The sequence below is a fragment of the Notothenia rossii genome (genome assembly GCF_949606895.1).
Source record: "Notothenia rossii genome assembly, contig: scaffold_78, whole genome shotgun sequence".
NCBI classification, from domain to species: domain Eukaryota; kingdom Metazoa; phylum Chordata; class Actinopteri; order Perciformes; family Nototheniidae; genus Notothenia; species Notothenia rossii.
In genome coordinates this window covers 89,095-117,093 of record NW_027639510.1, presented here as the reverse complement: position 1 = coordinate 117,093, position 27,999 = coordinate 89,095, and the positions used below count along the sequence as shown (strand labels likewise).

The following is a 27,999-nucleotide window of genomic DNA, read 5'->3' as shown; positions in this document are numbered from 1 at the left end:
GTGATGAAGACGAGGAGTGGGTCTGTCGCAACGTTTTCTTCCCTTTGTTTCACTGGAAAGTTCCTGATGAACAAACCGAGCGGACCGGGACCGGACCTGGACTAAAAGACCCGGGTCAGAGCTGCTAATACCGGACTGCAAGGGGATTTAACCCGGACTAAACCCGGATTAAAAACGGATTAGAAACGGATTAGAGGCAGTGGAGCAGCGGGATTTAGTTTGGGGTCCAGCTGCGTGTGTGAGAGTGTGTGTGTGAGAGAGTGTGCGTGTGAGAGAGTGTGTGTGTGTGTGTGTGTGTGTGTGTGTGTGTGTGTGTGTGTGTGTGTGTGTGTGTGTGTGTGTGTGTGTGTGTGTGTGTGTGGAGTCTGGATCGGAACATGGGCTGGTAGTTTCGGGGGGGGGGCTGATGGACCCTTGCGCCTCTCTCTGATCTAATGATGCGCGCAATGGACTGCGCGCGCCCGCTGCTGCTGCTGCTGCTGCTGCTGCTCGCGCTGTGGAGCTGCTCGGACGCACGGAGCGCGATCCCGCAGCGCGCGTCCTACAGCCTGTACTCTGGAGGGCACGCGCAGGGAGCTCGCGCCGCCAGCAGACACAGGTAGGCTGCATGCGCACGGAAAGTATTTTCATCTTTTAACCAGAGGAGGAACCAGTAATCAGATCCTGTTCTGGGGGAAAAGTAAACATACTCATCATCTCAGAATAATATATATGACATGTTTTATAATGATTGATCATGAAAGTGTTCTCAAAGCTGGTGAAGGTGCAGCTAGTTTGAATGACTTTGTATACTGCAGGGTAGCTTGTGGATTTACTCCAGGAGGAACTAAAGTCTGAATCAACACTTGATTATATTTCACATCATTCATCCAGATCTGTGAAGAAACTAAAGGGATTAAATACATGTAGTGGAGTAGTACACCATGTAGTACACCATGTACCTCTGAACTGTAGTGAGTAGAAGTACACAGAATAGCAGAACATGGAAAGACTAAAGTGCCTCGAAACTGAATTTAAAGGTTCTATGTCGTGGCCATTTCTACTGATCACTGTTGAGGTCTACTAGAATATATTTACACTGTTCAATTTTCCAAACTCACATTGGTTTTTCAAACAGCATCTCTGTAAAGTATGTGTATTCACTATCTGTCCTACACGGCTTGTTGGAGCTCCTGCCCCGTCACTATGACGTTACGTCACTATGCCCGTTACGTCACTATGACCGCTACCTTACTATGACCGCTACGTCACTGTGACCGTTACGTCACTATGACCGCTACGTCACTATGACTGTTACGTTGCAATGACCGTTACGTCACTATGCCCGCTACCTCACTATGACTGTTACGTTGCAATGACCGTTACGTCACTATGGCCGTTAGGTCACTATGACTGTTACGTTGCAATGACCGTTACGTCACTATGCCCGTTACCTCACTATGAGCGCTACGTCACTATGCCGTTACGTCACTATGACTGTTACGTTGCAATGACCGTTACGTCACTATGCCCGTTACCTCACTATGACCGTTACGTCACTATGACCGCTGCGTCACTGTGACCGTTACGTCACTGTGACCGTTACATCACTATGACCGCTACCTCACTATGACTGTTACGTTGCAATGACCGTTACGTCACTATGCCCGTTACGTCACTATGACTGTTACGTTGCAATGACCGTTACGTCACTATGCCCGTTACCTCACTATGACCGTTACGTCACTATGACCGCTATGTCACTGTGACCGTTACGTCACTGTGACCGTTACGTCACTATGACCGCTACCTCACTGTGACCGTTACGTCACTATGCCCGTTACGTTGCAATGACCGTTACGTCACTATGCCCGTTACGTCACTATTCCCGTTACGTTGCAATGACCATTACGTCACTATGTCTGTTACGTCACTATGCCCGTTACGTCACTATGCCCGTTACGTCACTATGACCATTACGTCACTATGCCCATTACGTCACTATGACCGTTACGTCACTATGACCGCTACCTCACTATGACCGCTACGTCACTGTGACCGCTACGTCACTATGCCCGTTACGTCACTATGCCCGTTATGTCACTATGCCCGTTACGTCACTATGCCCGGTACGTCACTATGACCATTACGTCACTATGCCCGTAACGTCACTATGACCATTACGTAACTATGACCGTTCCGTCACTATGACCGCTACCTCACTATGACCACTACGTCACTGTGACCGTTACGTCACTATGCCCGTTACGTTGCAATGACCGTTACGTCACTATGCCCGTTACGTTGCAATGACAGTTACGTCACTATGAACGCTACCTCACTATGACCACTACGTCACTGTGTCCGTTACGTCACTATGCCCGTTACGTTGCAATGACCGTTACGTCACTATGCCCGTTACGTTGCAATGACCGTTACGTCACTATGACCGCTACCTCACTATGCCCGTTACGTCACTATGCCCGTTACGTCACTATGACTGTTACGTTGCAATGACCGTTACGTCACTATGACCGCTACCTCACTATGACCGCTACGTCACTGTGACCGTTACGTTACTATGCCCGTTACGTTGCAATGACTGTTACGTCACTATGCCCGTTACGTCACTATGACTGTTACGTTGCAATGACCGTTACGTCACTATGCCCGTTACGTCACTATGACCGTTACGTTGCAATGACCGTTACGTCACTATGACCGCTACCTCACTATGACCGCTACGTCACTGTGACCGTTACGTTGCAATGACCGTTACGTCACTATGACCGCTACCTCACTATGCCCGTAACGTTGCAATGACCGCTACGTCACTATGACCGTTACGTCACTATGACCGCTACGTCACTATGACCGCAACGTCACTATGACCGTTACGTCACTATGACCGCTACGTCACTGTGCCCGTTACGTCACTATGACCGTTACGTCACTATGACCGTTACGTCACTATGCCCGTTACGTCACTATGACTGTTACGTTGCAATGACCGTTACGTCACTATGACCGCTATGTCACTGTGACCATTACATCACTATGCCCGTTACGTTGCAATGACCGTTACGTCACTATGCCCGTTACGTCACTATGCCCGTTACGTCACTATGCCCGTTACGTCACTATGACTGTTACGTTGCAATGACCATTACGTCACTATGCCCGTTACGTCACTATGACCGTTACGTCGCAATGACCGTTACGTCACTATGACCGCTACCTCACTATGACCGCTACGTCACTGTGACGTTACGTTGCAATGACCGCTACGTCACTATGACCGCTACGTCACTATGCCGTTACGTTGCAATGACCGCTACGTCACTATGACCGTTACGTCACTATGACCGTTACGTCACTATGACAGTTAGGTCACTATGACGTTACCTCACTATGACCGTTACGTGACTATGACGTTACGTCACTATGACGTTACCTCACTATGACCGCTACGTCACTATGCCCGTTACGTTGCAATGACCGCTACGTCTCTATGACCGTTACGTCACTATGACCGCTACCTCACTATGACCGTTACGTCACTATGACGTTACCTCACTATGAGCACTACGTCACTATGACCGTTACGTCACTATGACCGTTACGTCACTATGACGTTACCTCACTATGAGCACTACGTCACTATGACCGTTACGTCACTATGACCGTTACGTCACTATGACGTTACCTCACTATGACAACTACATCACTATGACCGTTACGTCACTATGACCGTTACGTCACTATGACGTTACGTCACTATGACGTTACCTCACTATGACCGCTACCTCACTATGACGTTACCTCACTATGACCACTACGTCACTATGACCGTTACGTCACTATGACCGTTACGTCACTATGACGTTACGTCACTATGACGTTACCTCACTATGACCACTACGTCACTATGACGTTACCTCACTATGACCACTACGTCACTATGACCGTTACGTCACTATGACGTTACGTCACTATGACGTTACCTCACTATGACCGCTACCTCACTCTGACCCAGGAAGAAAAACAACAACAGAGGAGACAAACGTTCCATTGCAGACTGTTATATTTGTGTGGAGAAATGGCAGTTCATTCAGGGACATTTTGGCCAGGGGTTTAGAGCTATTTGTTTAAGCACCGGATTCACAAAAGAGAAGAGTCTGTAAACCAGTCTGCTTTGATCTATGAATTCCTGTCCTTGACTCTCACAGTATCTGCTGCCCACGGCTGTTTTATAGAAGGAAAACCTCCTTGACTTTATGTAATCTCTGCGGAACCAGTTGCCTGTACCACGAAGCAGGATTTGCTATTTACTATTCATTCATGAAGTGATGACGCTGCGCTGTCAGCACGCTTCTCCATGTTTGTGATTGGTCGAATATTGCTAACCCCGCACTCTCAGCCGGACAGAGAAACCCTGGTTGATTTACCGAGTTGATAACCAGCTTCGTAGGACCGCTTAGCGAGATCGCGTTTGTTAGGGTTAGTTAAGCCGGGTAACTCAAACATATCCAGGGTCTGTTGAACTGGCTTCGTCGTTCAGGGCACTGGAGGCAGTAACGTGTAACTCAGCAGAATCTGAGAAGAGCAGCACCAGCTGCAAAGAGCTGTGCCTTTGACTGTTTACTTCACTGCGTTTCCCTTCATTAGAACAGCTGGATAGAGATCGAGGCTGCTACGGTTAACCACAGACACATCGAACTACCAGAGTATTCCATATTACTTGTTTTATGAAGGATATGTCCTGTCACCAGGGCTCATGATGTGTGTGTGTTTGTGCTCAGCTCCGCTCTGTGTATGTGTTCGGTGTGTTTGTGTGTGTCCGACACCACCAGCATTTGTTTTCTAATGAGCACGAACATTAATTTACACAAATCTGGTTCTCCATAGTTATATGTGTATTCCAAAGTGAAAGGAATTTGTTTAATCTTAATCTCGATGTGCTATAGTCCTGCCGGAGTGCACCGGACCGAACGAAACTATCATAAACAAATGCCCACACACACACACACACACACACACACACACACACACACACACACACACACACACACACACACACACACACACACACACACACACACACACACACACACACACACACACACACACACACACACACACACACACACACACACACACACACACACACACAGGCGACCGGACATATTCTTCATAAAACTAATAATATGCTGCATGACAAAGTATCTCGTGCGAAGGAGAAAGTATATTGTGCACACAAATCAGAGTCCTGCACGGGTCTGATTTTAAAGACCCGCTCCCGCGATGTGCAATACCGAACCCGCCCCGCTACCCGCACATATTGCCAATTAGTTCCGCAACCCGACCCGACCCGCCGGCACAAGATCCGCAACCCGACCCGAACCCGCATATATAGGAGCAGTGAAAACATGCAATTATTAACACAAGCAGTTGCACATTTGTCTCAAAAAGCGTGGGATGTTGGTTATTTCCTCATCTAGGAGGACACCAGAAGCCTCCCAGACGTTGGGTTTCGCTCTTGAGGAAGAGTTATAGAAAATGCTGTATTCTCCATAGAGAGCTTCAGCTCAGCCATTTAGAGCGTGGCGCGCTCAGCAGCAGACTGATGCGCTGCAGAGGTTATGATGATGCGCGGTCCCGCGGGGGAGAGGTCGGAGGATTTAAACATTAAACTAAATTATTATTATTTTAATATATTTATTATACAACACCCGCGACCCGACCCGCATCATCTTTGTTTTACCCAGAACCGAACCCGGAAAAAAGCGTTTGAAAAAATACCACCCGCGAATCACCTTTTTTGCGGGTCACCCGTCGGGTACCCGCGGATACCCGACCCGATGCAGGACTCTGGCACAAATTAATAAAGCGTGGCCTCGTTTTATTTATCTGTCTCTCTATGAACCTTCCAGGGCTCCGTTATTATGCCCCAACAATCTGGAACAAACTGCCCAAATCGTGCACGTCCGCAGAAACTCTTCCTATTTTCAAATCCAGACTGAAGACGCACCTCTTTGCCGCTGCTTTCAACTGAGCTGCTCATACTCACACTGCAGTATGCCTTTAGTCATGCATTCTGTACCTGCTGTGTTTCTTTATTTCATTATCTTTGCTTTGTTATGCCTGTTTTTAAATGCCATTTCATCATGTATTCATGCTTGTTCTTAGATGTATTTTGTTTTTATTTTGTAAAGCACTTTGAATTGTTGCGTGCTGAAAGGTGCTATATAAATAAAATGGTCTTGCCTTGTAGTGCACAGAGTATAAGTACACAGTAGTGGTAGTGCACAGAGTATAAGTACACAGCAGTGGTAGTGCACAGAGTATAAGTACACAGTAGTAGTAGTAGTGCAGAGAGTATAAGTACACAGTAGTAGTAGTGCACAGAGTATAAGTACACAGTAGTAGTAGTAGTGCACAGAGTATAAGTACACAGTAGTAGTAGTGCACAGAGTATAAGTACACAGTAGTAGTAGTAGTGCACAGAGTATAAGTACACAGTAGTAGTAGTGCATAGAGTATAAGTACACAGTAGTAGTAGTGCACAGAGTATAAGTACACAGTAGTAGTAGTAACAGGCTAACAGAGCAACAAAGGTAAAATAACTCATTCCGCAAAATAACATCAATACATATATACATATGTAATACTTTTATATGCAGAATAAATATATATATATATATATATATATGTATTGAATTGATGTTCCTCTGTTTAATGTGGCAGATGGTTTTAATTTTGCAGTGACATTTTAAAGTACAAGTACCTCAAAGTTATAAGTAAACATACTTAATGTGTATAGTGATGAAGTACACTATAATCACCAAAAGGAAAAATATCCTTTCGTTCTCCGTGTTTCCTGATATGGGTTAATTCAACTTTTTAAACGTGTCTGGAAGGTTCTGCATATATTGCATAACATTTTATTTATTTTAAAAATATTTGCATACAATCACACGTAATGAGATTAATTTGGATTAAAACTCAAAGACATATATCTATCTATCTATATCTATATATATATACTAGGGATGCACCGAATATTCGGCCACCGAAAATTATCGTCCGAAAATGGTTAAAAAGGCCCTTTCGGCTTTCGGCCAGGGTTTTAGCACCGAAAAAATATCACCGAATGTCAGAGAACAGGGTTACGTTGATCATACTCCACATATTAGTCCGGGTGTTTTGATTTCAAGTGGTGGAGTAATCCCGAAGTGGTGAAAGTCTTTGCAGTTACACCCCCTCGAGAAATGTCAGCTGAACACAAATCGCAATCCGCGCCTCTCTCTCTGATATTCTGAAATATCTCCAAGCGGCAGACATGTTGGCTGTGAGCCAGCCGCGAGCATGGTCGCGCGCCGTGCTTATCGCCGCGTTTTGATTACGTCATCACAACAACACGTTAGCTTACCAAACGTATAGGTGCATTTGTTGTTGTTGAAGGCCTGGCTGTTACAGTCTTTATTTACACTATTTTGTTGTGGGCCTACTGGCCTAGATGTTTATTTTAAAGCACCTTGGCTTTGCTCTGAATGCACTTTGTTCTAGTTATCCTACAGAGAAAAGAAAATGCACCTGACTTGGAATGAATGTACTGTGTGCATTCAGAAGTGCTGACTAAATGTTTTATGGACCCATAATAGTGATTATTATTTAAGTTAAGTCTTTCCATAATCATTTATTTTTCCATAATCAGGTAGCTGAACAACATTGGTAAAAAATGTATACATTATATATATATATATTTCTATTAATCATTTTCGGCCTTTCGGCATTCGGTTTTCGGCCAACTGTTTCCTATTTTCGGTATCGGTTTCGGCCAAGAATTTCCCATTCGGTGCACCCCTAATATATATACATATATAAGGGGTGGGGGTGTTGGGTTGAGGGGTTGGGGGTGGGGGTTGAGGGGTTGGGGTGTTGGGTTGAGGTTCTCCTGAAGCCGACAACGATCTCCTTTGTTGTCTCTGCACCACGTGGCCAGCTGGTTCTCCTCCCTCCTGTAGTGGGTCTCGTCGCTGTTGCTGATGAGACCCACCACGGTTGTGTCATCAAACTTCAGAAAGTGGTTGGAGCTGTGGCTGGGTGTGCAGTCGTGGGTCAGCAGGGTGAAGAGGAGGGGGCTGGGGGGAACCCGTACTGAGTGTGATGGTGCCTGATGTGTTGTTGCCGACCCGTACAGATTGGGGTCTGGCAGTGAGGAGGTGCAGCAGCCAGTTGCAGAGAGAGGGGCTGAGGGTGTGTTAGTTTACAGACCAGCTGCTGGGGGGGATGGTGTTGAACACTGAGCTAAAGTCTCCGAACAGCATCCTAACAGAAGAGTTGTTAGTGTCCAGGTGGGTGAGGGCTGGGTGGAGAGCAGAGGAGACCCTCAGTGGGCCGCTGAAGAGCATAGAAAGGCATTGTACATTAGAGAAATGAGAAGACAAGGAATACACAATCCAAAATGTAAACATCTCAAATAGAAATAAAATAGCAGAGATGCAGCTGAAACAGGTCCGGGGGGGGGGGCATCTTTATTTATGTATACCGCACATTTCAAACAACCTCAGTCGACCAACAGGTTGTACAGGGAACACATACAATATAGAATAACACAATGGGAGTCAAATAATACAACAATAATTAAACTGAAGATCAAAATACTTTCTCTCGACTTCATGACGGTGTCGGCGCTAAAGGACTCCTAATGTTCAGGGAGCACAGTACGCCTCCATGATCTTACCGTAGTCCGCTGTGCAGACGACTCTAGTTACTCCACGTCAGACGCACTTTTATGACATCATAAACACGGAGGATAGTGTCAGTGAGTCCTGATGAATCCTATCATTGTTCATGAATAATAACCTTGACGCTTGTCAGAGGTGAAGGGTTACTGAGTCCTGATGTAGTGCAGTCCTACATCATAAACACACACACACACACACACACACACACACACACACACACACACACACACACACACACACACACACACACACACACACACACACACACACACACACACACACACACACACACACACACACACACACACACACACACACACACACACACACACACACTGTCTAGCACTAGAGCAGCAAATTGAAACAAACGCCCAAATGACTCATTTCCTGTTAAAACAGTGACATCATGGTGTGTGTGTGTGTGTGTGTGTGTGTGTGTGTGTGTGTGTGTGTGTGTGTGTGTGTGTGGCTCCGTCTAACTCCGGTTAACAGTGAAAATGTTTGATTTCCTGCAGTTTGAAGAGTAAATCTGTTAGAAAATCCTTTAACACATTGATGTTCTCCTGCTCTCTGATTGGCTGATGGTGTGTTGGATTCAAACACCTCAATGAAAGAAATGAGTTACAGAAGCTTCCAGAAAAAACAAACTCTATTTACTTTACATGGCCGACCCCATGACTGTGGGACATGTAAACGTGTGTAAATGAAACTGTTTTATATACATTTCATTTAGTAGATGAGATATAAGACCATAGCTTCCCGGAAGGGTTCAGATGTTTGTAATCATGAAACTCTATTCATATTTACTGAACACACACTTCAAGACTGTGTGTTTCATTTGTTATTGTGTAAAAAAGTGATTACAGCACACAGGAGACACGTGCAGCCGTAACACCCAGAAGAGCTCAAACAGTGAGACAAAATGAAACATGTGGCAGGAAGTGCTCTTTCAAAATAAAAGCCTCCCGACAGACTATTGAATCACAGAGTTTACACATTTCCTATTTTTAAAGACACAGTTAGTTCTGAAATATCTGAAGCATCATCTGATTCTGGAAACATCTGGAAAGCATCTGCACACGCTCAGTCTGACCTTAGCCCAACCCGACACATGGCTGTGTGTGTGCGTGCGTGCGTGTGTGTGTGTGTGTGTGCGTGTGTGTGTGTATGTGTTGTACTCCAAGTGTATCACAGTACACTACATGTGTTCAGAACTGCCCTCAGGAGACCTGTGGGTGTTTATGAAGCTGCAACATCACCCAGACACCTGATGGTGTGTGTGTGTGTGTGTGTGTGTGTGTGTGTGTGTGTGTGTGTGTGTGTGTGTATATAACAGGAACTGGTGTGCGTTCGTGGTGACGAAGACGGTGAGCTGTGTGGTGGAGGACGGAGTGGAGACCTACGTGAAGCCAGAGTATCATCCCTGTGGGTGGGGGGGGCAGTGCAGCAGGGCACTGCTGTGAGTAAACACACACACACACACACACACACACACACACATGCACACACACACACACACACACACACACACACACACACACACACACACACACACACACACACACACACACACACACACACACACACACACACACACACACACACACACACACACACACACACACACACACACACACACACACACACACACACACAGAGATCCAGCATGTCATCCCTCTTTGCAGGTACCGGACCTTCATGAGGCCGCGGTACAAAGTCGCCTACAAGATGGCCACGGCACTGGAGTGGAAGTGTTGCCATGGTTACAGCGGGTTGGACTGTGGCGAGGGTCCGGGATCAGGACCGTCACCGGGTGGGGGAGCGGGATCTAAATCCAGACCCACCGGAGGACACGCTGGTGAGGGGATCACATTAGTCTAATGATTATCCACGTTTGTTTGTAGTATTGTATTAAAGGTCTCCTATCATGAAAATACGTGTCCCCGGAGAGTCAGGAGACTCTAACAAAACCCTCTCTCTTTGAACGACGTGTTCAGGAAGTAATATGGTTTGTGTTTACATTAGCATCGCTAACACTCAGAGCTAACCTGTACTGGAGAGATTTTTGATCATAACATCTGGTAGTGGACTACTTAAAACTTTGAGAAAACACATTTTCCCACTTGAGGCACAAAATATAAATAATTACCAGGAATTTCCTTGAAAAAATGTGTGACGGGTTGAAGTTTTTGGCAAAAAGTAGCCATGAGACCTTAGGCGCGTTCACACCGGAGTATTTTTACCCCGTACTTTTCCCGTTTAGTTCCGTTAGTACCCCTTATGTCGCGTTCACACCAAAAAGAGTGCTTAGTGCCGGGAACTTTTACCCCCATGTTTAGTGCCTGCTGAGAGGTGGTACCAAAAATGTACCGATTTCTATTGGCTGGGCGAATTGCAAACCACGGCCCGTAAAACTCTGACATTTTTTTGAAGCCAGCATTGTATTTGCTGGCATTAGCATTATTAGCATTAGCATTAGCCCCGCGCACCAACGGAGAGAGACTAACTTATGGCAACACAAAAGAAAACTTGGGAGCGGTGGAGATGAGGAGGTGTCGGCGTTCTGGTGATTTACTCGGAAGGCTTCAGTAGAAGCTGCTGGGAGTCCCAGCAAAAATGTGTTTTTTATATATTTGTTATCTGAGACCCCTAATATATGCCTAAAAATAGCATGATGATTAAAAGAAACAGAAAGCCCGTTAATGATCTACTTCCTCTTCTCTCAGGTCGGGTCGAGGATGAGAGGATGAGACAGCTCGAGGAGAGGATCCAGAGTCTGAACAAAAATCTGCAGGACCTCCAGGCCAGCCTGAACACCGGAGGAGGTCCTTCTTCAGGAGGTCCTTCTTCAGGAGGTTCCTCTTCAGGAGGTCCTTCTTCAGGCGGGAGGAACCCGGCGGACGCCGCTCAGCCGGAGATTAAAGAGACCATCCACAGCATCCAGACCAAACTGGACCAGCTGGACAACCGCACACAGGCGAGTCAGCAAGGCTCTTTATATTGGAAGCCATCACCGATTGATTACGATACGATAACACGATAAACTGTATTGCAGCTAATGAAGCAAAGACAGATCCACTTCATGCAGCTCAATATTTAAAGAGGTCCTGCAGACTAGGAGGAGTAGAGATGGTACTGTACTGGATCTGGTCTAAAGTGTGTTTGCTCCAACAGGCTCATGATAAAACGCTGGTCAGCATCAACAACCACCTGGTGAACGGGAAGGGGGACGAGCTGGAGGCCGGTCCATCCGGAGGGGGTCTGAGCGGGTGGAAGATTGACTCCCTGAAAGCAGAGATCCTCCAGGAGCTGGAGAGGAGGGTTTCGTTGTCCTGCTCTTCCTGTCAGGTACCAGGCCTCCGTTAAGGATCCATCCAGGACCAATGAAACCTTCAGATCAAACCATGAACCCTGTTTTTCAGGCCGGTGTGGAGGATCTGCGCCGACAGCAGAGGGAGGGCCGCGAGCGCATCGCAGCTCTGGAGAAGAAGCTCAGTGACACGGACTCTCGGTACCGCCAGAACCTGGACGGGCTGCAACGCGAAGTGGTGCGACTGCGGGGGTGCTGCGACACCATGAACCACCTCCGAGACCGGGTCTCTGACGCTGAGCGGAAGATCAGTTCGGCCTCCGAGAACCTGGACCTTCTACAGACCAGGCTGGACAAGGACCTCAGCGGGGGGGGAGGCAACACTGTGGACGGCGGCAGCAGAGGATCAGGGGGCGGCGGGGGATCAGGGGTTGGGGACCGGGGGGTAGTTGTGACGGAGGATCGACTGGACCACCGGCTGAAGGACCTGGAGCAGCGGGTCAACTGCACCGTGCAGAGGACTGATAACCTGGACAACCACCTGAAGGAATACTTCCACAGAGAACTCGGAGACCTGAGGACCGTGTTCCTCGACCGGTTTGATGACCAGGCCTTCAGGGTCTCAGACGTGGAGCTGGATGTGGGGCTGCTGAAGGACCAGCTGAGCCACCAAGACCAGAGGCTGAGGAACCTGGAGAACATCATGAACACCACGACCCGGAGGCTGGAGGACTGCAGCTGTGGAGGATCGAGAGGAGAAGGATCCACAGGAGGGGGAGGGTCTACAGGGGGAGGGTCTACAGGGGGAGGGTCTACAGGAGAAGGGTCTACAGGAGAAGGGTCTACAGGAAGAGGGTCTACAGGAAGAGGGTCTACAGGAGAAGGGTCTACAGGAGAAGGGTCTGCAGGAAGAGGGTCTACAGGAGAAGGGTCTACAGGAGGAGGGTCTACAGGGGGAGGGTCTACAGGAGGAGGGTCTACAGGGGGAGGGTCTAAAGGAGGAGGAGGATCTACAGGAGGAGGGTCTACAGGAGAAGGGTCTACAGGAGGAGGGTCTACAGGAGGAGGGTCTACAGGGGGAGGGTCTACAGGGGGAGGGTCTACAGGGGGAGGGTCTACAGGAAGAGGGTCTACAGGAAGAGGGTCTACAGGAGAAGGGTCTACAGGAGAAGGGTCTGCAGGAAGAGGGTCTACAGGAGAAGGGTCTACAGGAGGAGGGTCTACAGGAGGAGGGTCTACAGGGGGAGGGTCTACAGGGGGAGGGTCTACAGGGGGAGGGTCTACAGAGGGAGGGTCTACAGGAGGAGGGTCTACAGGAGGAGGGTCTACAGGGGGAGGGTCTACAGGGGGAGGGTCTACAGGAGGAGGGTCTACAGGAGGAGGGTCTACAGGGGGAGGGTCTACAGGAGGAGGGTCTACAGGGGGAGGGTCTACAGGAGGAGGGTCTACAGGGGGAGGGTCTACAGGGGGAGGGTCTACAGGAGGAGGAAGGACCACAGAGAAGTCTTTGGAGTGGAGAGTCGTCGCCAACGAGGATCAGATCCGACACTTCAACACAGAACTCAAAGACCTGTCGGTGTCTGGAGACTCTCTGCAGAACAAGGTGAGCTCACGAGATGATGATGGTGGTGAGGATGATGATGATGATGGTGGTGCTGATGGTGATGATGGTGGTGAGGATGATGATGATGATGGTGGTGCTGATGGTGATGATGGTGGTGAGGATGATGATGATGATGGTGGTGCTGATGGTGATGATGGTGGTGGGGATGATGATGATTGTGGTGGTGATGGTGGTGAGGATGATGATGGTGGTGATGGTGGTGAGGATGATGATGGTGGTGAGGATGATGATGATGATGATGATGATGATGATGGTGGTTCTGATGGTGCTGATGGTGGTGAGGATGATGATGGTGCTGATGGTGGTGAGGATGATGATGGTGCTGATGGTGGTGAGGATGATGATGATGATGGTGGTGAGGATGATGATGGTGCTGATGGTGGTGAGGATGATGATGGTGGTGAGGATGATGATGATGATGATGGTGGTGAGGAGGATGATGGTGGTGAGGATGATGATGGTGGTGAGGATGATGATGATGATGATGATGGTGGTGATGGTGCTGATGGTGGTGAGGATGATGATGGTGGTGAGGATGATGATGGTGGTGAGGATGATGATGATGATGATGATGGTGGTGGTGCTGATGGTGCTGATGGTGGTGAGGATGATGATGGTGGTGAGGATGATGAGGATGGTGGTGGTGCTGATGGTGCTGATGGTGGTGAGGATGATGATGGTGGTGAGGATGATGATGGTGATGATGGTGGTGGTGCTGATGGTGCTGATGGTGGTGAGGATGATGATGGTGGTGAGGATGATGATGGTGATGATGGTGGTGGTGCTGATGGTGCTGATGGTGGTGAGGATGATGATGGTGGTGAGGATGATGAGGATGGTGGTGGTGCTGATGGTGCTGATGGTGGTGAGGATGATGATGGTGGTGAGGATGATGATGGTGATGATGGTGGTGGTGCTGATGGTGCTGATGGTGGTGAGGATGATGATGGTGGTGAGGATGATGAGGATGGTGGTGGTGCTGATGGTGCTGATGGTGGTGAGGATGATGATGGTGGTGAGGATGATGATGGTTTATCAGTATGCTGTCGCTGTGATGATCATAAACGTTTTTCCTCCCGAGGTTGTGGACCTGACCCATGATGTTCATCAGATCAAGGCTCTGACCGGGGATCACGGCGAGAACTTCAACCGCATCGTGACGGAGGTGGAGATGCTGGGCCACGACTGCGTGCTGTGCGGGAAGGTGGAGGATGAGCTGCGACGACTGAAGAACCACTCCCAGGATGCACTGGGGCTTATGCAGATTCACATCAACAGACTGCAGACCCGGCTGGACTCCGGCAGAGAAGGATGCTCCCAGATGTGTTCACAACTGGAGGACGATGTCCGGATGCTGCGGGACGACGTCAGAAGGTGCAGCTGTCCGGGTACGACCACAGGTCAGCCAATCACATGAGAGCTCTTTGAACCCCATCCCCAAAGTTACTCTTGCTTACCCGTTTACAAAGACGGTTTCAGAACCGAATACATTACCATTCGTATTAATGTCCAAAAATAATGAAAACTCAGAACCCCTCCTTATCATGTAGAGAGGTTTTATATACTTGATACCACGCTCAATTCCATATCGCAATGAATCAAAGAACGCTTGCATTGATCGGCTGTGAGGAAAACCAGTAGTCGTTTTCAGAACTTGATACAAAGGGATGTAACTGTTGGTACTCGGTTATTTCGGTGGCTAGGAGACGTATTCAGGTGCTTTTAATATCTGTGAACATTTCCTCAAAATATGAGTTTATTGTCAAACTAAACTCCCAACAGGTGGTGGTTCTGGAGGTTCTAGAGGTTCTGGTGGCTCCATCAGACCCGGGTTGAGTGCTGAGAAGCCTTTAGATGGCCACAGTGTGATCGGAGGCTCGGTCAACAACAACCAGCTGAAGACGCTGCAGGCGGAGCTGTCGGAGGCCGTCCTGACCTTCCGCTCCATCAACGACTCCCTGAAGGGGCTCCAGCACACGGTGCAGAAGCACGGCAGCGTCCTCACAGACCTCGGTGAGTCTAGTGAAGCCCACTCTCTGCTGCTTCTCTGAACTCTGAACTCTAAACACTGCTATAGTTAGCCATCATTTTATTTTTATTTTTTTTCATTATAGTTTTCTTAATATAGTTCTCTATCTGCGTTTTTAATTTCTGTTTTACTTTTATGTATGCACCTTGACAGCAAGTCAAATTCCTCGTACGTGTCAACCTGCCTGGTAAAACACCGGATTCTGATTCTCTGACAGGAAACACAAAGGACAAGATCATCTCCGAGCTGGACAAGATCCAGCAGGAGGTGAGGGAGCACATCGAGGAGAGCCAGGTCCGCCTGCAGGGGGTGGAGCAGGACGTCCGGCGGGTCGACAGCACCCTGCTGGTGGAAGTGGGTGACTGCAGGAGGTCCGGAGACGGGCTGGAGAAGAGGCTGTCCAAGCTGGAGGGCGTCTGCAGCCGGCTGGACGGCGTCTCCATGTCCATCCTCAACATCAAGGAAGGTGATGGTGCTTTATCTCAGCAGATCTTCTACATCTTCAGCCTTTAACCTACGTCCTAACCCCCGTGTTTTGACATGTCATGTCCCAAGTGTTGACGTGTCGTGTCCCGTGTTTTGACGTGTCGTGTCCCAAGTGTTGACGTGTCGTGTCCCTTGTTTTGACGTGTCGTGTCCCGTGTTTTGACGTGTCGTGTCCCAAGTGTTGAAGTGTCGTGTCCCTTGTTTTGACATGTCATGTCCCATGTTTTGACGTGTCGTGTCCCGTGTTTTGACATGTCGTGTCCCGTGTTTTGACGTGTCGTGTCCCGTGTTTTGACGTGTCGTGTCCCTTGTGTTGACGTGTCATGTCCCATGTTTTGACGTGTCGTGTCCCTTGTTTTGACGTGTCGTGTCCCGTGTTTTGACGTGTCGTGTCCCTTGTGTTGACGTGTCATGTCCCATGTTTTGACGTGTCGTGTCCCGTGTTTTAACGTGTCGTGTCCCAAGTGTTGACGTGTCGTGTCCCATGTGTTGACGTGTCGTGTCCCGTGTTTTGACATGTCGTGTCCCAAGTGTTGACGTGTCGTGTCCCATGTTTTGACGTGTCATGTCCCGTGTTTTGACGTGTAGTGTGCCGTGTTTTGACGTGTTGTCTCCCCTGATTTGACATGTCGTGTCCCATGCTTTGACGTGTCGTGTCCCGTGTGTTGACGTGTCGTCTCCCGTGTTTTGACGTGTCGTGTCCCGTATTTTGACGTGTCTTGTCCCGTGTTTTGACGTGTCGTGTCCCATGTTTTGACATGTCGTGTCCCATGCTTTGACATTTCGTGTCCCGTGTGTTGACGTGTCGTGTCCCATGCTTTGACGTGTTGTGTCCCGTGTGTTGACGTGTCGTGTCCCAAGTTGACGTGTCGTGTCCCTTGATTTGACATGTCGTGTCCCGTGTTTTGACGTGTCGTCCCTCCTTGTTTTGACGTGTTGTCTCCCCTGATTTGACATGTCGTGTCCCATGCTTTGACATGTCATGTCCCGTGTGGTGACGTGTCGTGTCCCGTGTGTTGATGTGTCTTGTGTCGTGTTTTGACGTGTCGTCTCCCATACTTTGACGTGTCGTGTCCCGTGTTTTGACATCTCGTGCCTCGTGTGTTGACGTGTCGTGTCCCGTGATTTGACGTGTTGTGTCGTGTGTGTTGACGTGTCCTGTCCCGTGTGTTGACGTGTCGTGTCCCGTGATTTGACGTGTCGTTTCCCGTGTGTTGACGTGTCGTGTCCCATGTTTTGACGTGTCCCGTGTGTTGACGTGTCGTGTCCCATGTGTTGACGTGTCGTCTGCCGTGATTTGACGTGTTGTGTCCCGTGTGTTGACGTGTCGTGTCCCATGTTTTGACGTGTCGTCTCCCGTGTGTTGACGTGTCGTGTCCCGTGTGTTGATGTGTCTTGTGTCGTGTTTTGACGTGTCGTCTCCCATGCTTTGAGGTGTCGTGTCCCGTGTTTTGATGTGTCGTGCCCCGTGTGTTGACGTGTCGAGTCCCGTGATTTGACGTGTTGTGTCGTGTGTGTTGACGCGTCCTGTCCCGTGTGTTGACGTGTCGTGTCCCGTGATTTGACGTGTCGTGTCCCATGTTTTGACGTGTCCCGTGTGTTGACGTGTCGTGTCCCATGTGTTGACGTGTCGTCTGCCGTGATTTGACGTGTTGTGTCCCGTGTGTTGACGTGTCGTGTCCCGTTTGTTGATGTGTCGTGTCCCGTGTGTTGACGTGTCGTGTCCCGTGTGTTGACGTGTTGTGTCCCGTGTGTTGACGTGTTGTGTCCCGTGTGTTGACGTGTCGTCTCCCGTGTGTTGACGTGTCGTGTCCAATGCTTTGACGTGTCGTCTCCCGTGTTTTGATGTGTCATCCCCCATGTGTTGACGTGTCGTGTCCCGTGTTTTGACGTGTTGTGTCCCTTGTTTTGACGTGTCGTGTCCCGTGTGTTGATGTGTCGTCTCCCGTGTGTTGACGTGTCGTGTCCCGTGTTTTGATGTGTCGTGTCCCGTGTGTTGACGTGTCGTGTCCCTTGTTTTGATATGTCGTGTCCCGTGTGTTGGCGTGTCGTGTCCCGTGTTTTGACGTGTCGTGTCCCGTGATTTGACGTGTCGTGTCCCGTGTTTTGACATGTCGTGTCCCGTGTGTTGACGTGTCATGTCCAATGCTTTGACGTGTCGTCTCCCGTGTGTTGATGTGTCGTGTCCCGTGTGTTGACGTGTCGTCTCCCGTGTTTTGACGTGTCATCCCATGTGTTGACTTGTCGTGTCCCATGTGTTGATGTGTCGTGTCCCGTGTGTTGACGTGTCGTGTCCCGTGTGTTGACGTGTCGTCCCATGTGTTGACTTGTCGTGTCCCATTTGTTGACGTGTCGTCTCCCGTGTGTTGACGTGTCGTCCCATGTGTTGACTTGTGGTGTCCCATTTGTTGACTTGTCGTGTCCCATGTGTTGACGTGTCGTGTCCCGTGTGTTGACGTGTCGTCCCATGTGTTGACTTGCTGTGTCCCATTTGTTGACTTGTCGTGTCCCATGTGTTGACGTGTCGTGTCCCGTGTGTTGACGTGTCATCTCCCGTGTGTTGACGTGTCGTCCCATGTGTTGACTTGTCGTGTCCCATGTGTTGACGTGTCGTCTCCCGTGTTTTGACGTGTCGTCCCATGTGTTGACTTGTCGTGTCCCATTTGTTGACTTGTCGTGTCCCATGTGTTGACGTGTCGTCTCCCATGTGTTGACGTGTCGTCCCATGTGTTGACTTGTCGTGTCCCATTTGTTGACTTGTCGTGTCCCGTGTGTTGACGTGTCATCTCCCGTGTGTTGACGTGTCGTCCCATGTGTTGACTTGTCGTGTCCCATGTGTTGACTTGTCGTGTCCCATGTGTTGACGTGTCGTGTCCCGTGTGTTGACGTGTCGTCTCCCGTGTGTTGACGTGTCGTCCCATGTGTTGACGTGTCGTCCCATGTGTTGACTTGTTGTGTCCCATTTGTTGACTTGTCGTGTCCCATGTGTTGACGTGTCGTCCCATGTGTTGACTTGTTGTGTCCCATTTGTTGACTTGTCGTGTCCCATGTGTTGACGTGTCGTGTCCCGTGTGTTGACGTGTCGTCTCCCGTGTGTTGACGTGTCGTCCCATGTGTTGACTTGTCGTGTCCCATGTGTTGACGTGTCGTCTCCCGTGTTTTGACGTGTCGTCCCATTTGTTGACTTGTCGTGTCCCATGTGTTGACGTGTCGTGTCCCGTGTGTTGACGTGTCGTCTCCCGTGTGTTGACGTGTCGTCTACCGTGTGTTGACGTGTCGTGTCCCGTGTGTTGACGTGTCGTCTCCCGTGTGTTGACGTGTCGTGTATCGTGTTTATACGTGTCGTCTCCCGTGTTTTGACGTGTCGTGTCCCGCGTGTTGACGTGTTGTTCCCCTTGTTTTGACGTGTCGTCTCCCGTGTTTTAACGTGTCGTGTCTAGGCCTGTCGCGATAAGCAATTAATTGACTTATAAATAAAAATGAACTCGATAACTTTTCTGACTTTGATAAATTGCCGTTTACATGCGTGTTTGTTTACATAAGGATCTGACCAGCATTTTAGCCAGGCGTGCTGTGTCTGCCGGCCACTCTACCGGCCAGGCGCGGTGTGGCTGCCGGACACTCCACGTGCAACAGTGTAGCAGCCAAATTAATAATATAGAGACAAGCAGGAGACAACGTGTGACTACTCGGGGGGAATTTGAAGTTAAACAGAATTGGTCGCAAAACCTAATACCACATCTCCGTTGTAGGAATATTTTGGATTTAAGCCAAATCAACGAGGCGAACACAGGGACTTTAATGAGCCGGTAATACATTGCATTTAGCGGTAATGCATTAGCCTAACAAATGCGGTTTGTCGCATTTGTTTTAAAAAGGTAGCAACAAAAGTTAGCAATACGACCAACCTTAAACTGCATCTGAAACATAATCACCCCATTCAGTTTTCCCAGCTGGGAGCAAACACGGCAGCTGGAGATGGAGAGCCCCCACCTTCCCAACTTACTTTATTAACAAAAAAAAAAGAAGACATTTACGACTGCATTTTCACAAATGCAATTGCGTGTTTTGGCCACAAGAGTGCTCTGTTTTCCAGCTTGAGTTTATTTAGTTTATTTTTTTGGTTGTGTGTGATTTATTTAATAAATGTTTTATAATTAAAAAAAATGTTTTTATCTATTATACGTATAAAATGTATCTATTAAAATATAATTTATATATTATTTCATTTGCAATGTTGAATGTTCAATACAAAAGGATGTACTTATTTGTATATATTATCATTATGTCGGTGGTCTAAAATGGTCATAGAACGGTGCCCACAATATTATCGTTTATCGCAATAATTTCCGGGAAAATGTATCGTCCAGCAAAGTTCCTTATCGTGACAGGCCTAGTCGTGTCCCATGTATTGACGTGTTGTTCCCCTTGTTGTGACGTGTTGTTCCCCTTGTATTGACGTGTTGTTCCCCTTGTTTTGACGTGTTGTTCCCCTTGTTTTGACGTGTTGTTCCCCTTGTTGTGACGTGTTGTTCCCCTTGTTTTGACGTGTTGTTCCCCTTGTTTTGACGTGTTGTTCCCCTTGTATTGACGTGTTGTTCCCCTTGTTTTGACGTGTTGTTCCCCTTGTTGTGACGTGTTGTGACCTGTGTTTTGACATGTTGTTCCCCTTGTTTTGACATGTTGTTCCCCTTGTTGTGACGTGTTGTTCCCCTTGTTGTGACGTGTTGTTCCCCTTGTTGTGACGTGTTGTTCCCCTTGTTGTGACGTGTTGTTCCCCTTGTTGTGACGTGTTGTGACCTGTGTTTTGACATGTTGTTCCCCTTGTTGTGACGTGTTGTTCCCCTTGTTGTGACGTGTTGTTCCCCTTGTTGTGACGTGTTGTGACCTGTGTTTTGACATGTTGTTCCCCTTGTTTTGACATGTTGTTCCCCTTGTTTTGACTTGTTGTTCCCCTTGTTTTGACGTGTTGTTCCCCTTGTTTTGACGTGTTGTTCCCCTTGTATTGACGTGTTGTTCCCCTTGTTTTGACGTGTTGTTCCCCTTGTTGTGACGTGTTGTGACCTGTGTTTTGACATGTTGTTCCCCTTGTTTTGACATGTTGTTCCCCTTGTTTTGACGTGTTGTTCCCCTTGTTGTGACGTGTTGTTCCCCTTGTTGTGACGTGTTGTTCCCCTTGTTTTGACATGTTGTTCCCCTTGTTTTGACGTGTTGTGACCTGTGTTTTGACGTGTTGTTCCCCTTGTTTTGACGTGTTGTTCCCCTTGTTGTGACGTGTTGTTCCCCTTGTTGTGACGTGTTGTTCCCCTTGTTGTAACGTGTTGTTCCCCTTGTTGTGACGTGTTGTTCCCCTTGTTTTGACGTGTTGTTCCCCTTGTTTTGACGTGTTGTTCCCCTTGTTTTGACGTGTTGTTCCCCTTGTTTTGACATGTTGTTCCCCTTGTTGTGACGTGTTGTTCCCCTTGTTGTGACGTGTTGTTCCCCTTGTTGTGACGTGTTGTTCCCCTTGTTTTGACGTGTTGTTTGACATGTTGTTCCCCTTGTTTTGACGTGTTGTGACCTGTGTTTTGACATGTTGTTCCCCTTGTTGTGACGTGTTGTTCCCCTTGTTTTGACGTGTTGTTCCCCTTGTTGTGACGTGTTGTTCCCCTTGTTTTGACGTGTTGTGACCTGTGTTTTGACATGTTGTTCCCCTTGTTGTGACGTGTTGTTCCCCTTGTTTTGACATGTTGTTCCCCTTGTTTTGACATGTTGTTCCCCTTGTTTTGACGTGTTGTGACCTGTGTTTTGACATGTTGTTCCCCTTGTTGTGACGTGTTGTTCCCCTTGTTGTGACGTGTTGTTCCCCTTGTTGTGACGTGTTGTTCCCCTTGTTGTGACGTGTTTTTCCCCTTGTTTTGACGTGTTGTTCCCCTTGTTGTGACGTGTTGTTCCCCTTGTTTTGACGTGTTGTTCCCCTTGTTGTGACGTGTTGTTCCCCTTGTTGTGACGTGTTGTTCCCCTTGTTTTGACGTGTTGTTCCCCTTGTTTTGACGTGTTGTTCCCCTTGTTGTGACGTGTTTTTCCCCTTGTTTTGACGTGTTGTTCCCCTTGTTGTGACGTGTTGTTCCCCTTGTTGTGACGTGTTGTTCCCCTTGTATTGACGTGTTGTTCCCCTTGTTTTGACGTGTTGTTCCCCTTGTTTTGACGTGTTGTTCCCCTTGTATTGACGTGTTGTTCCCCTTGTTTTGACGTGTTGTTCCCCTTGTTGTGACGTGTTGTTCCCCTTGTTGTGACGTGTTGTTCCCCTTGTTTTGACATGTTGTTCCCCTTGTTTTGACGTGTTGTGACCTGTGTTTTGACGTGTTGTTCCCCTTGTTTTGACGTGTTGTTCCCCTTGTTGTGACGTGTTGTTCCCCTTGTTGTGACGTGTTGTTCCCCTTGTTGTAACGTGTTGTTCCCCTTGTTGTGACGTGTTGTTCCCCTTGTTTTGACGTGTTGTTCCCCTTGTTTTGACGTGTTGTTCCCCTTGTTTTGACGTGTTGTTCCCCTTGTTTTGACATGTTGTTCCCCTTGTTGTGACGTGTTGTTCCCCTTGTTGTGACGTGTTGTTCCCCTTGTTGTGACGTGTTGTTCCCCTTGTTTTGACGTGTTGTTTGACATGTTGTTCCCCTTGTTTTGACGTGTTGTGACCTGTGTTTTGACATGTTGTTCCCCTTGTTGTGACGTGTTGTTCCCCTTGTTTTGACGTGTTGTTCCCCTTGTTGTGACGTGTTGTTCCCCTTGTTTTGACGTGTTGTGACCTGTGTTTTGACATGTTGTTCCCCTTGTTGTGACGTGTTGTTCCCCTTGTTTTGACATGTTGTTCCCCTTGTTTTGACATGTTGTTCCCCTTGTTTTGACGTGTTGTGACCTGTGTTTTGACATGTTGTTCCCCTTGTTGTGACGTGTTGTTCCCCTTGTTGTGACGTGTTGTTCCCCTTGTTGTGACGTGTTGTTCCCCTTGTTGTGACGTGTTTTTCCCCTTGTTTTGACGTGTTGTTCCCCTTGTTGTGACGTGTTGTTCCCCTTGTTTTGACGTGTTGTTCCCCTTGTTGTGACGTGTTGTTCCCCTTGTTGTGACGTGTTGTTCCCCTTGTTTTGACGTGTTGTTCCCCTTGTTTTGACGTGTTGTTCCCCTTGTTGTGACGTGTTTTTCCCCTTGTTTTGACGTGTTGTTCCCCTTGTTGTGACGTGTTGTTCCCCTTGTTGTGACGTGTTGTTCCCCTTGTATTGACGTGTTGTTCCCCTTGTTTTGACGTGTTGTTCCCCTTGTTTTGACGTGTTGTTCCCCTTGTATTGACGTGTTGTTCCCCTTGTTTTGACGTGTTGTTCCCCTTGTATTGACGTGTTGTTCCCCTTGTATTGACGTGTTGTTCCCCTTGTTTTGACGTGTTGTTCCCCTTGTTGTGACGTGTTGTTCCCCTTGTTGTGACGTGTTGTTCCCCTTGTTTTGACGTGTTGTTCCCCGTGTTTTGACGTGTTGTTCCCCGTGTTTTGACGTGTTGTTCCCCTTGTATTGACGTGTTGTTCCCCTTGTATTGACGTGTTGTTCCCCTTGTTTTGACGTGTTGTTCCCCTTGTTTTGACGTGTTGTTCCCCTTGTTGTGACGTGTTGTTCCCCTTGTTGTGACGTGTTGTTCCCCTTGTTGTGACGTGTTTTTCCCCTTGTTGTGACGTGTTGTTCCCCTTGTTGTGACGTGTTGTTCCCCTTGTTGTGACGTGTTTTTCCCCTTGTTGTGACGTGTTGTTCCCCTTGTTTTGACGTGTTGTTCCCCTTGTTGTGACGTGTTGTTCCCCTTGTTTTGACATGTTGTTCCCCTTGTTTTGACGTGTCGTTCCCCTTGTTTTGACATGTTGTTCCCCTTGTTTTGACGTGTCGTTCCCCTTGTTTTGACGTGTTGTTCCCCTTGTATTGACGTGTTGTTCCCCTTGTTGTGACGTGTTGTTCCCCTTGTTTTGACGTGTTGTTCCCCTTGTTTTGACGTGTTGTTCCCCTTGTTGTGACGTGTTGTTCCCCTTGTTTTGACGTGTTGTTCCCCTTGTTTTGACATGTTGTTCCCCTTGTTTTGACGTGTCGTTCCCCTTGTTTTGACGTGTCGTTCCCCTTGTTTTGACGTGTCGTTCCCCTTGTTTTGACATGTTGTTCCCCTTGTTGTGACGTGTTGTTCCCCTTGTTTTGACGTGTTGTTCCCCTTGTTTTGACATGTTGTTCCCCTTGTTTTGACGTGTTGTTCCCCTTGTTTTGACGTGTCGTTCCCCTTGTTTTGACGTGTCGTTCCCCTTGTTTTGACGTGTTGTTCCCCTTGTTTTGACGTGTCGTTCCCCTTGTTTTGACATGTTGTTCCCCTTGTTTTGACGTGTTGTTCCCCTTGTTTTGACGTGTTGTTCCCCTTGTTTTGACGTGTTGTTCCCCTTGTTGTGACGTGGTGTTCCCCTTGTTTTTACGTGTTGTTCCCCTTGTTTTAACGTGTTGTGAACTGTGTTTTGACGTGTTGTTCCCCGTGTTTTGACGTGTTGTTCCCCTTGTTGTTCCCCTTGTTTTGACGTGTTGTGTTCAGGTCTGAACCGACATGTCTCCAGCTTGTGGACGTGTGTTTCTGGTCTGAATGAGTCAGTGGTCCATCACGGAGGAATCTTGGACTACATTCAGAAGAACCAGGAGGATGTCTACAGCAGGATGAAGAACCTGAACTCGAGCGTGAACCAGGTCTTCAAGGAGATGCAGACCTCCTCGGAGCGAGACTTGAACAGTGAGCGTCTGTTTCTGTGCTTCTCTCTGTGGTTTACTGCAGCTGCTGAGCGTCCTGATGACTGTTACTCAGTTACTGAAGGAACCGAGAGGAACATCTTAAAGAGGCCCTCCAATGAGACACCGTTTTTTAATCAACAGTTCATATCACCCACAGGCCTGCCAGGACCCCAAGGACCCCCAGGACCCTCCGGAGAGAGAGGCTTTAACGGGCTGCCGGGTCCCCGAGGGCCTCTGGGTCCTCCAGGACGACCTGGAGAGACAGGGTCTCATGGTAGGCCAGATATGTTATAGAAATATACTTTATATGTCCTGTTTTTGGCAGGGTCTCTGTGTGCTAACATCATTAGCAACAGCAGTAACCATGGAAACAGAATAATCTGTAACCTTGATGTGTTTCCTGTTTGTTTGTTCAGGACGTCCCGGGGGTGACGCTCACGTTCCCAGACTGGCGTTCTCCGCTGCTCTTACGGTTCCCATGGAGCGAGCCGGAACCATCGTCTTTGATAAGACCTTTGTCAACGAAGGAGATTTCTACGACCCGAAGACAGGTAAACATGACTCAGCAGGTTCTGCTGCAGGTTCTCCCGCTGAACGCTATCACTGTTTCTCCACCATGCTGCAGTCTGACTTCGTACTGAAAAACTTCCTTGACAGGAATACATCCTTCCAGTTTTCACTCGGTTGGGGCATGACCACAGAATCTGGGTGTGATCATTTCCTCCAGCATTCATCCGAGTCCGTTTGATTCCATCGGTCACTTGTCGGGTTCTGAAATATCTTGTTATAACTTTCCATGTAAACTCTCTCCAGATGTTTGGTCACTAAGTGTGCTCCTTCACACACTTGCTCCAAGGTCTCAGGAATGATGCCTTTTTCAGTCCCCACTTGTTTTTTACATGTGGGTGTTATTGGAGTCCATAGAAGAAAATATGATGATTTGGAGATTAATTTCTTACTACTATGGAGCTCTTTGAGAAAAAGCTCAATTTGAGAGCGCTTTTTAACTTTTGTTTGAAACTTGTATCTATAAAAATCAGTTTGAGGAAGTTTGAATTCATGTCTTATTTGTCTGAAAGATTTAGATTCACCATTATGAAACGACTGTTGCCAATGTGTTCTGTGTGCTAATACCATTAACTCTGTGTGCCCCCCCCCCAGGTGTGTTCACGGCCCCCGTAGACGGACACTACTTCTTCAGCGCCGTCCTGACGGGTTATAAGAATGAGAAGATTGAGGCGGTTCTGTCCAAGTCCAACTACGGCATGGCCCGGGTGGACTCGGGAGGCTACCAGCCCGAAGGCCTGGAGAACAACCCGGTGGCCGAGACCAGAACCCCCCCCGGGTCGCTGGCCGTGTTCAGCCTCATCCTGCCACTGCAGAGCCAGGACACGGTGTGCGTGGACCTGGTGACGGGGAGGCTGGCCCACTCTGTGGAGCCGCTCACCGTCTTCAGCGGCTCCCTGCTGTACGAGGACCTCGATCCGGACCGCTGATCCGGACCTCGATCCGGATCTTTGATCCGGACCTTTGATGAAATTCTGATAATGATGAGGGGGTGGGCAGAAAGATGGATCCCCCCCCCCCCATGCAGACAACTCTGTCTTTATAGAGACTTTATTATTACGAGGAGAGCAGATGTTTTAAACAGAGCTGGGGTGGGGGGCTGATCTGATGAACTCTGTAGGAGGATGATGAGAATTATGATGAGGAGGACTGGGAGCTGGACAGAAAGATGCCCCCCCCCCCAGACCACGCTGTCGTAATAGAGGGAAAAGAAGCTCTTTATTCCAGCTCCTGTAAACAAACACATTCCAGTTTGAAGTGCTCTTCCACAGAATATACTCCAAGTATTACGCAGTACTGCAGGACCTGATGAAATGAGAAACCTGCAGCGATGTCACAGTTTTAAACTGAACAGATATTTAATCTGACGCTAAGAACTGGTTATTATGAATGATGTATTTTATCTCAGTTACTGAAGGACAGATATTTAAAGCACATGTACTTAAGAAACTTTAATCTGATACACGTCACTCTTTGTAAGATGAATATCTCACTGTCATTAAACACGAGTGACCACCTCCGTTTCATTCTTCTTCTTTCCCGCAGGTTTGGTGGTCAGCTTAATATATATATATATATACACATTATTTAATATGTACTTATACAACCCCAGACACAGGTCCAGTCAACACTCACCTGGAGACTGCTCAGAGGAGTCATAACACAGTTTAGTGAGTGTCTTCTGAATGTCTTCAGTCCATCTGACCCGGTCGGGGGAGAAACAGAGTCCAGCGCACTGCAGCACAGGATCTACCTTCAATATTTACTCACACAGCTGTCTCGCTCTCATCACAAACATTTAAACATCATCAGGACACAAACAGTGTTCTGGTTTCAGGATGACTAAATAAAGACAGTGATTGAGTTTGTAAACAGCAAGGAACTTCATTTATTGATCATTAACAATCAGATTGTATATTTTCATAGAACACATCTCTTTAATTATCTGACGAGGAATATTCATTAGTATAGTGCAACATGTTTTCATGGCTTCATTTTACAACTGACAGCCTGCAGTCAAAGAGCAGGGACAAAAAACCCCACATCATATTAGCCCTGACAGTGAGCCTGCAGACAAAGAGCAGGGACAAAACCCCCCCACATCCTATTAGCCCTGACAGTGAGCCTGCAGACAAAGAGCAGGGACAAAGCCCCCCACATCATATTAGCCCTGACAGTGAGCCTGCAGACAAAGAGCAGGGACAAAACCCCCCCACATCCTATTAGCCCTGACAGTGAGCCTGCAGACAAAGAGCAGGGACTAACACCCCCCCACATCCTATTAACCCTGACAGTGAGCCTGCAGACAAAGAGCAGGGACAAAACCCCCCCACATCATATTAACCCTGACAGTGAGCCTGCAGACAAAGAGCAGGGACAAAACCCCCCCACATCATATTAACCCTGACAGTGAGCCTGCAGACAAAGAGCAGGGACAAAACCCCCCCACATCATATTAACCCTGACAGTGAGCCTGCAGACAAA

The 27,999-nt window shown here is 48.1% G+C and overlaps 2 protein-coding genes across 4 annotated transcripts in view; one reads left to right on the top strand and one right to left on the bottom strand.

The window, feature by feature from the left end:
- LOC307027742 (EMILIN-1-A-like) lies at window positions 1-27,030 on the top strand. Its single transcript, XM_079696048.1, has 13 exons — window positions 1-598; window positions 10,066-10,188; window positions 10,415-10,587; window positions 11,456-11,706; window positions 11,904-12,077; window positions 12,152-13,642; window positions 14,745-15,063; window positions 15,446-15,676; window positions 15,910-16,158; window positions 24,758-24,949; window positions 25,106-25,222; window positions 25,365-25,499; window positions 26,110-27,030. The coding sequence occupies exons 1-13, from the start codon at window positions 447-449 to the stop codon at window positions 26,442-26,444; spliced, it is 3,942 nt and encodes a 1,313-aa protein (XP_079552174.1). The 5' UTR covers window positions 1-446; the 3' UTR covers window positions 26,445-27,030.
- Window positions 27,031-27,374: 344 nt separating this feature from the next.
- The window catches only part of LOC307027741 (intermembrane lipid transfer protein VPS13C-like), a 62,017-nt gene continuing 61,392 nt past the window's right edge, over window positions 27,375-27,999 (bottom strand). Inside the window, exons 35-36 of one of the 3 annotated variants that reach the window (XM_079696044.1) lie at window positions 27,641-27,775; window positions 27,375-27,582 (exon numbers count right to left, since the gene is read on the bottom strand). The gene's annotated coding sequence lies outside the window, so the exon portion shown is untranslated. The other 2 variants (XM_079696043.1, XM_079696045.1) reach the window with 2 other exon arrangements.

Coding starts and splice junctions, on each gene's coding strand:
- LOC307027742 (XM_079696048.1), top strand. CDS start 447: ATGGACTGCGCGCGCCCGCTGCTGCTGCTGCTGCTGCTGCTGCTCGCG. Junction 10,189..10,414: donor CAGTGCAGCAGGGCACTGCT/GTGAGTAAACAC, acceptor CCCTCTTTGCAG/GTACCGGACCTTCATGAGGC. Junction 15,064..15,445: donor CTGTCCGGGTACGACCACAG/GTCAGCCAATCA, acceptor AACTCCCAACAG/GTGGTGGTTCTGGAGGTTCT.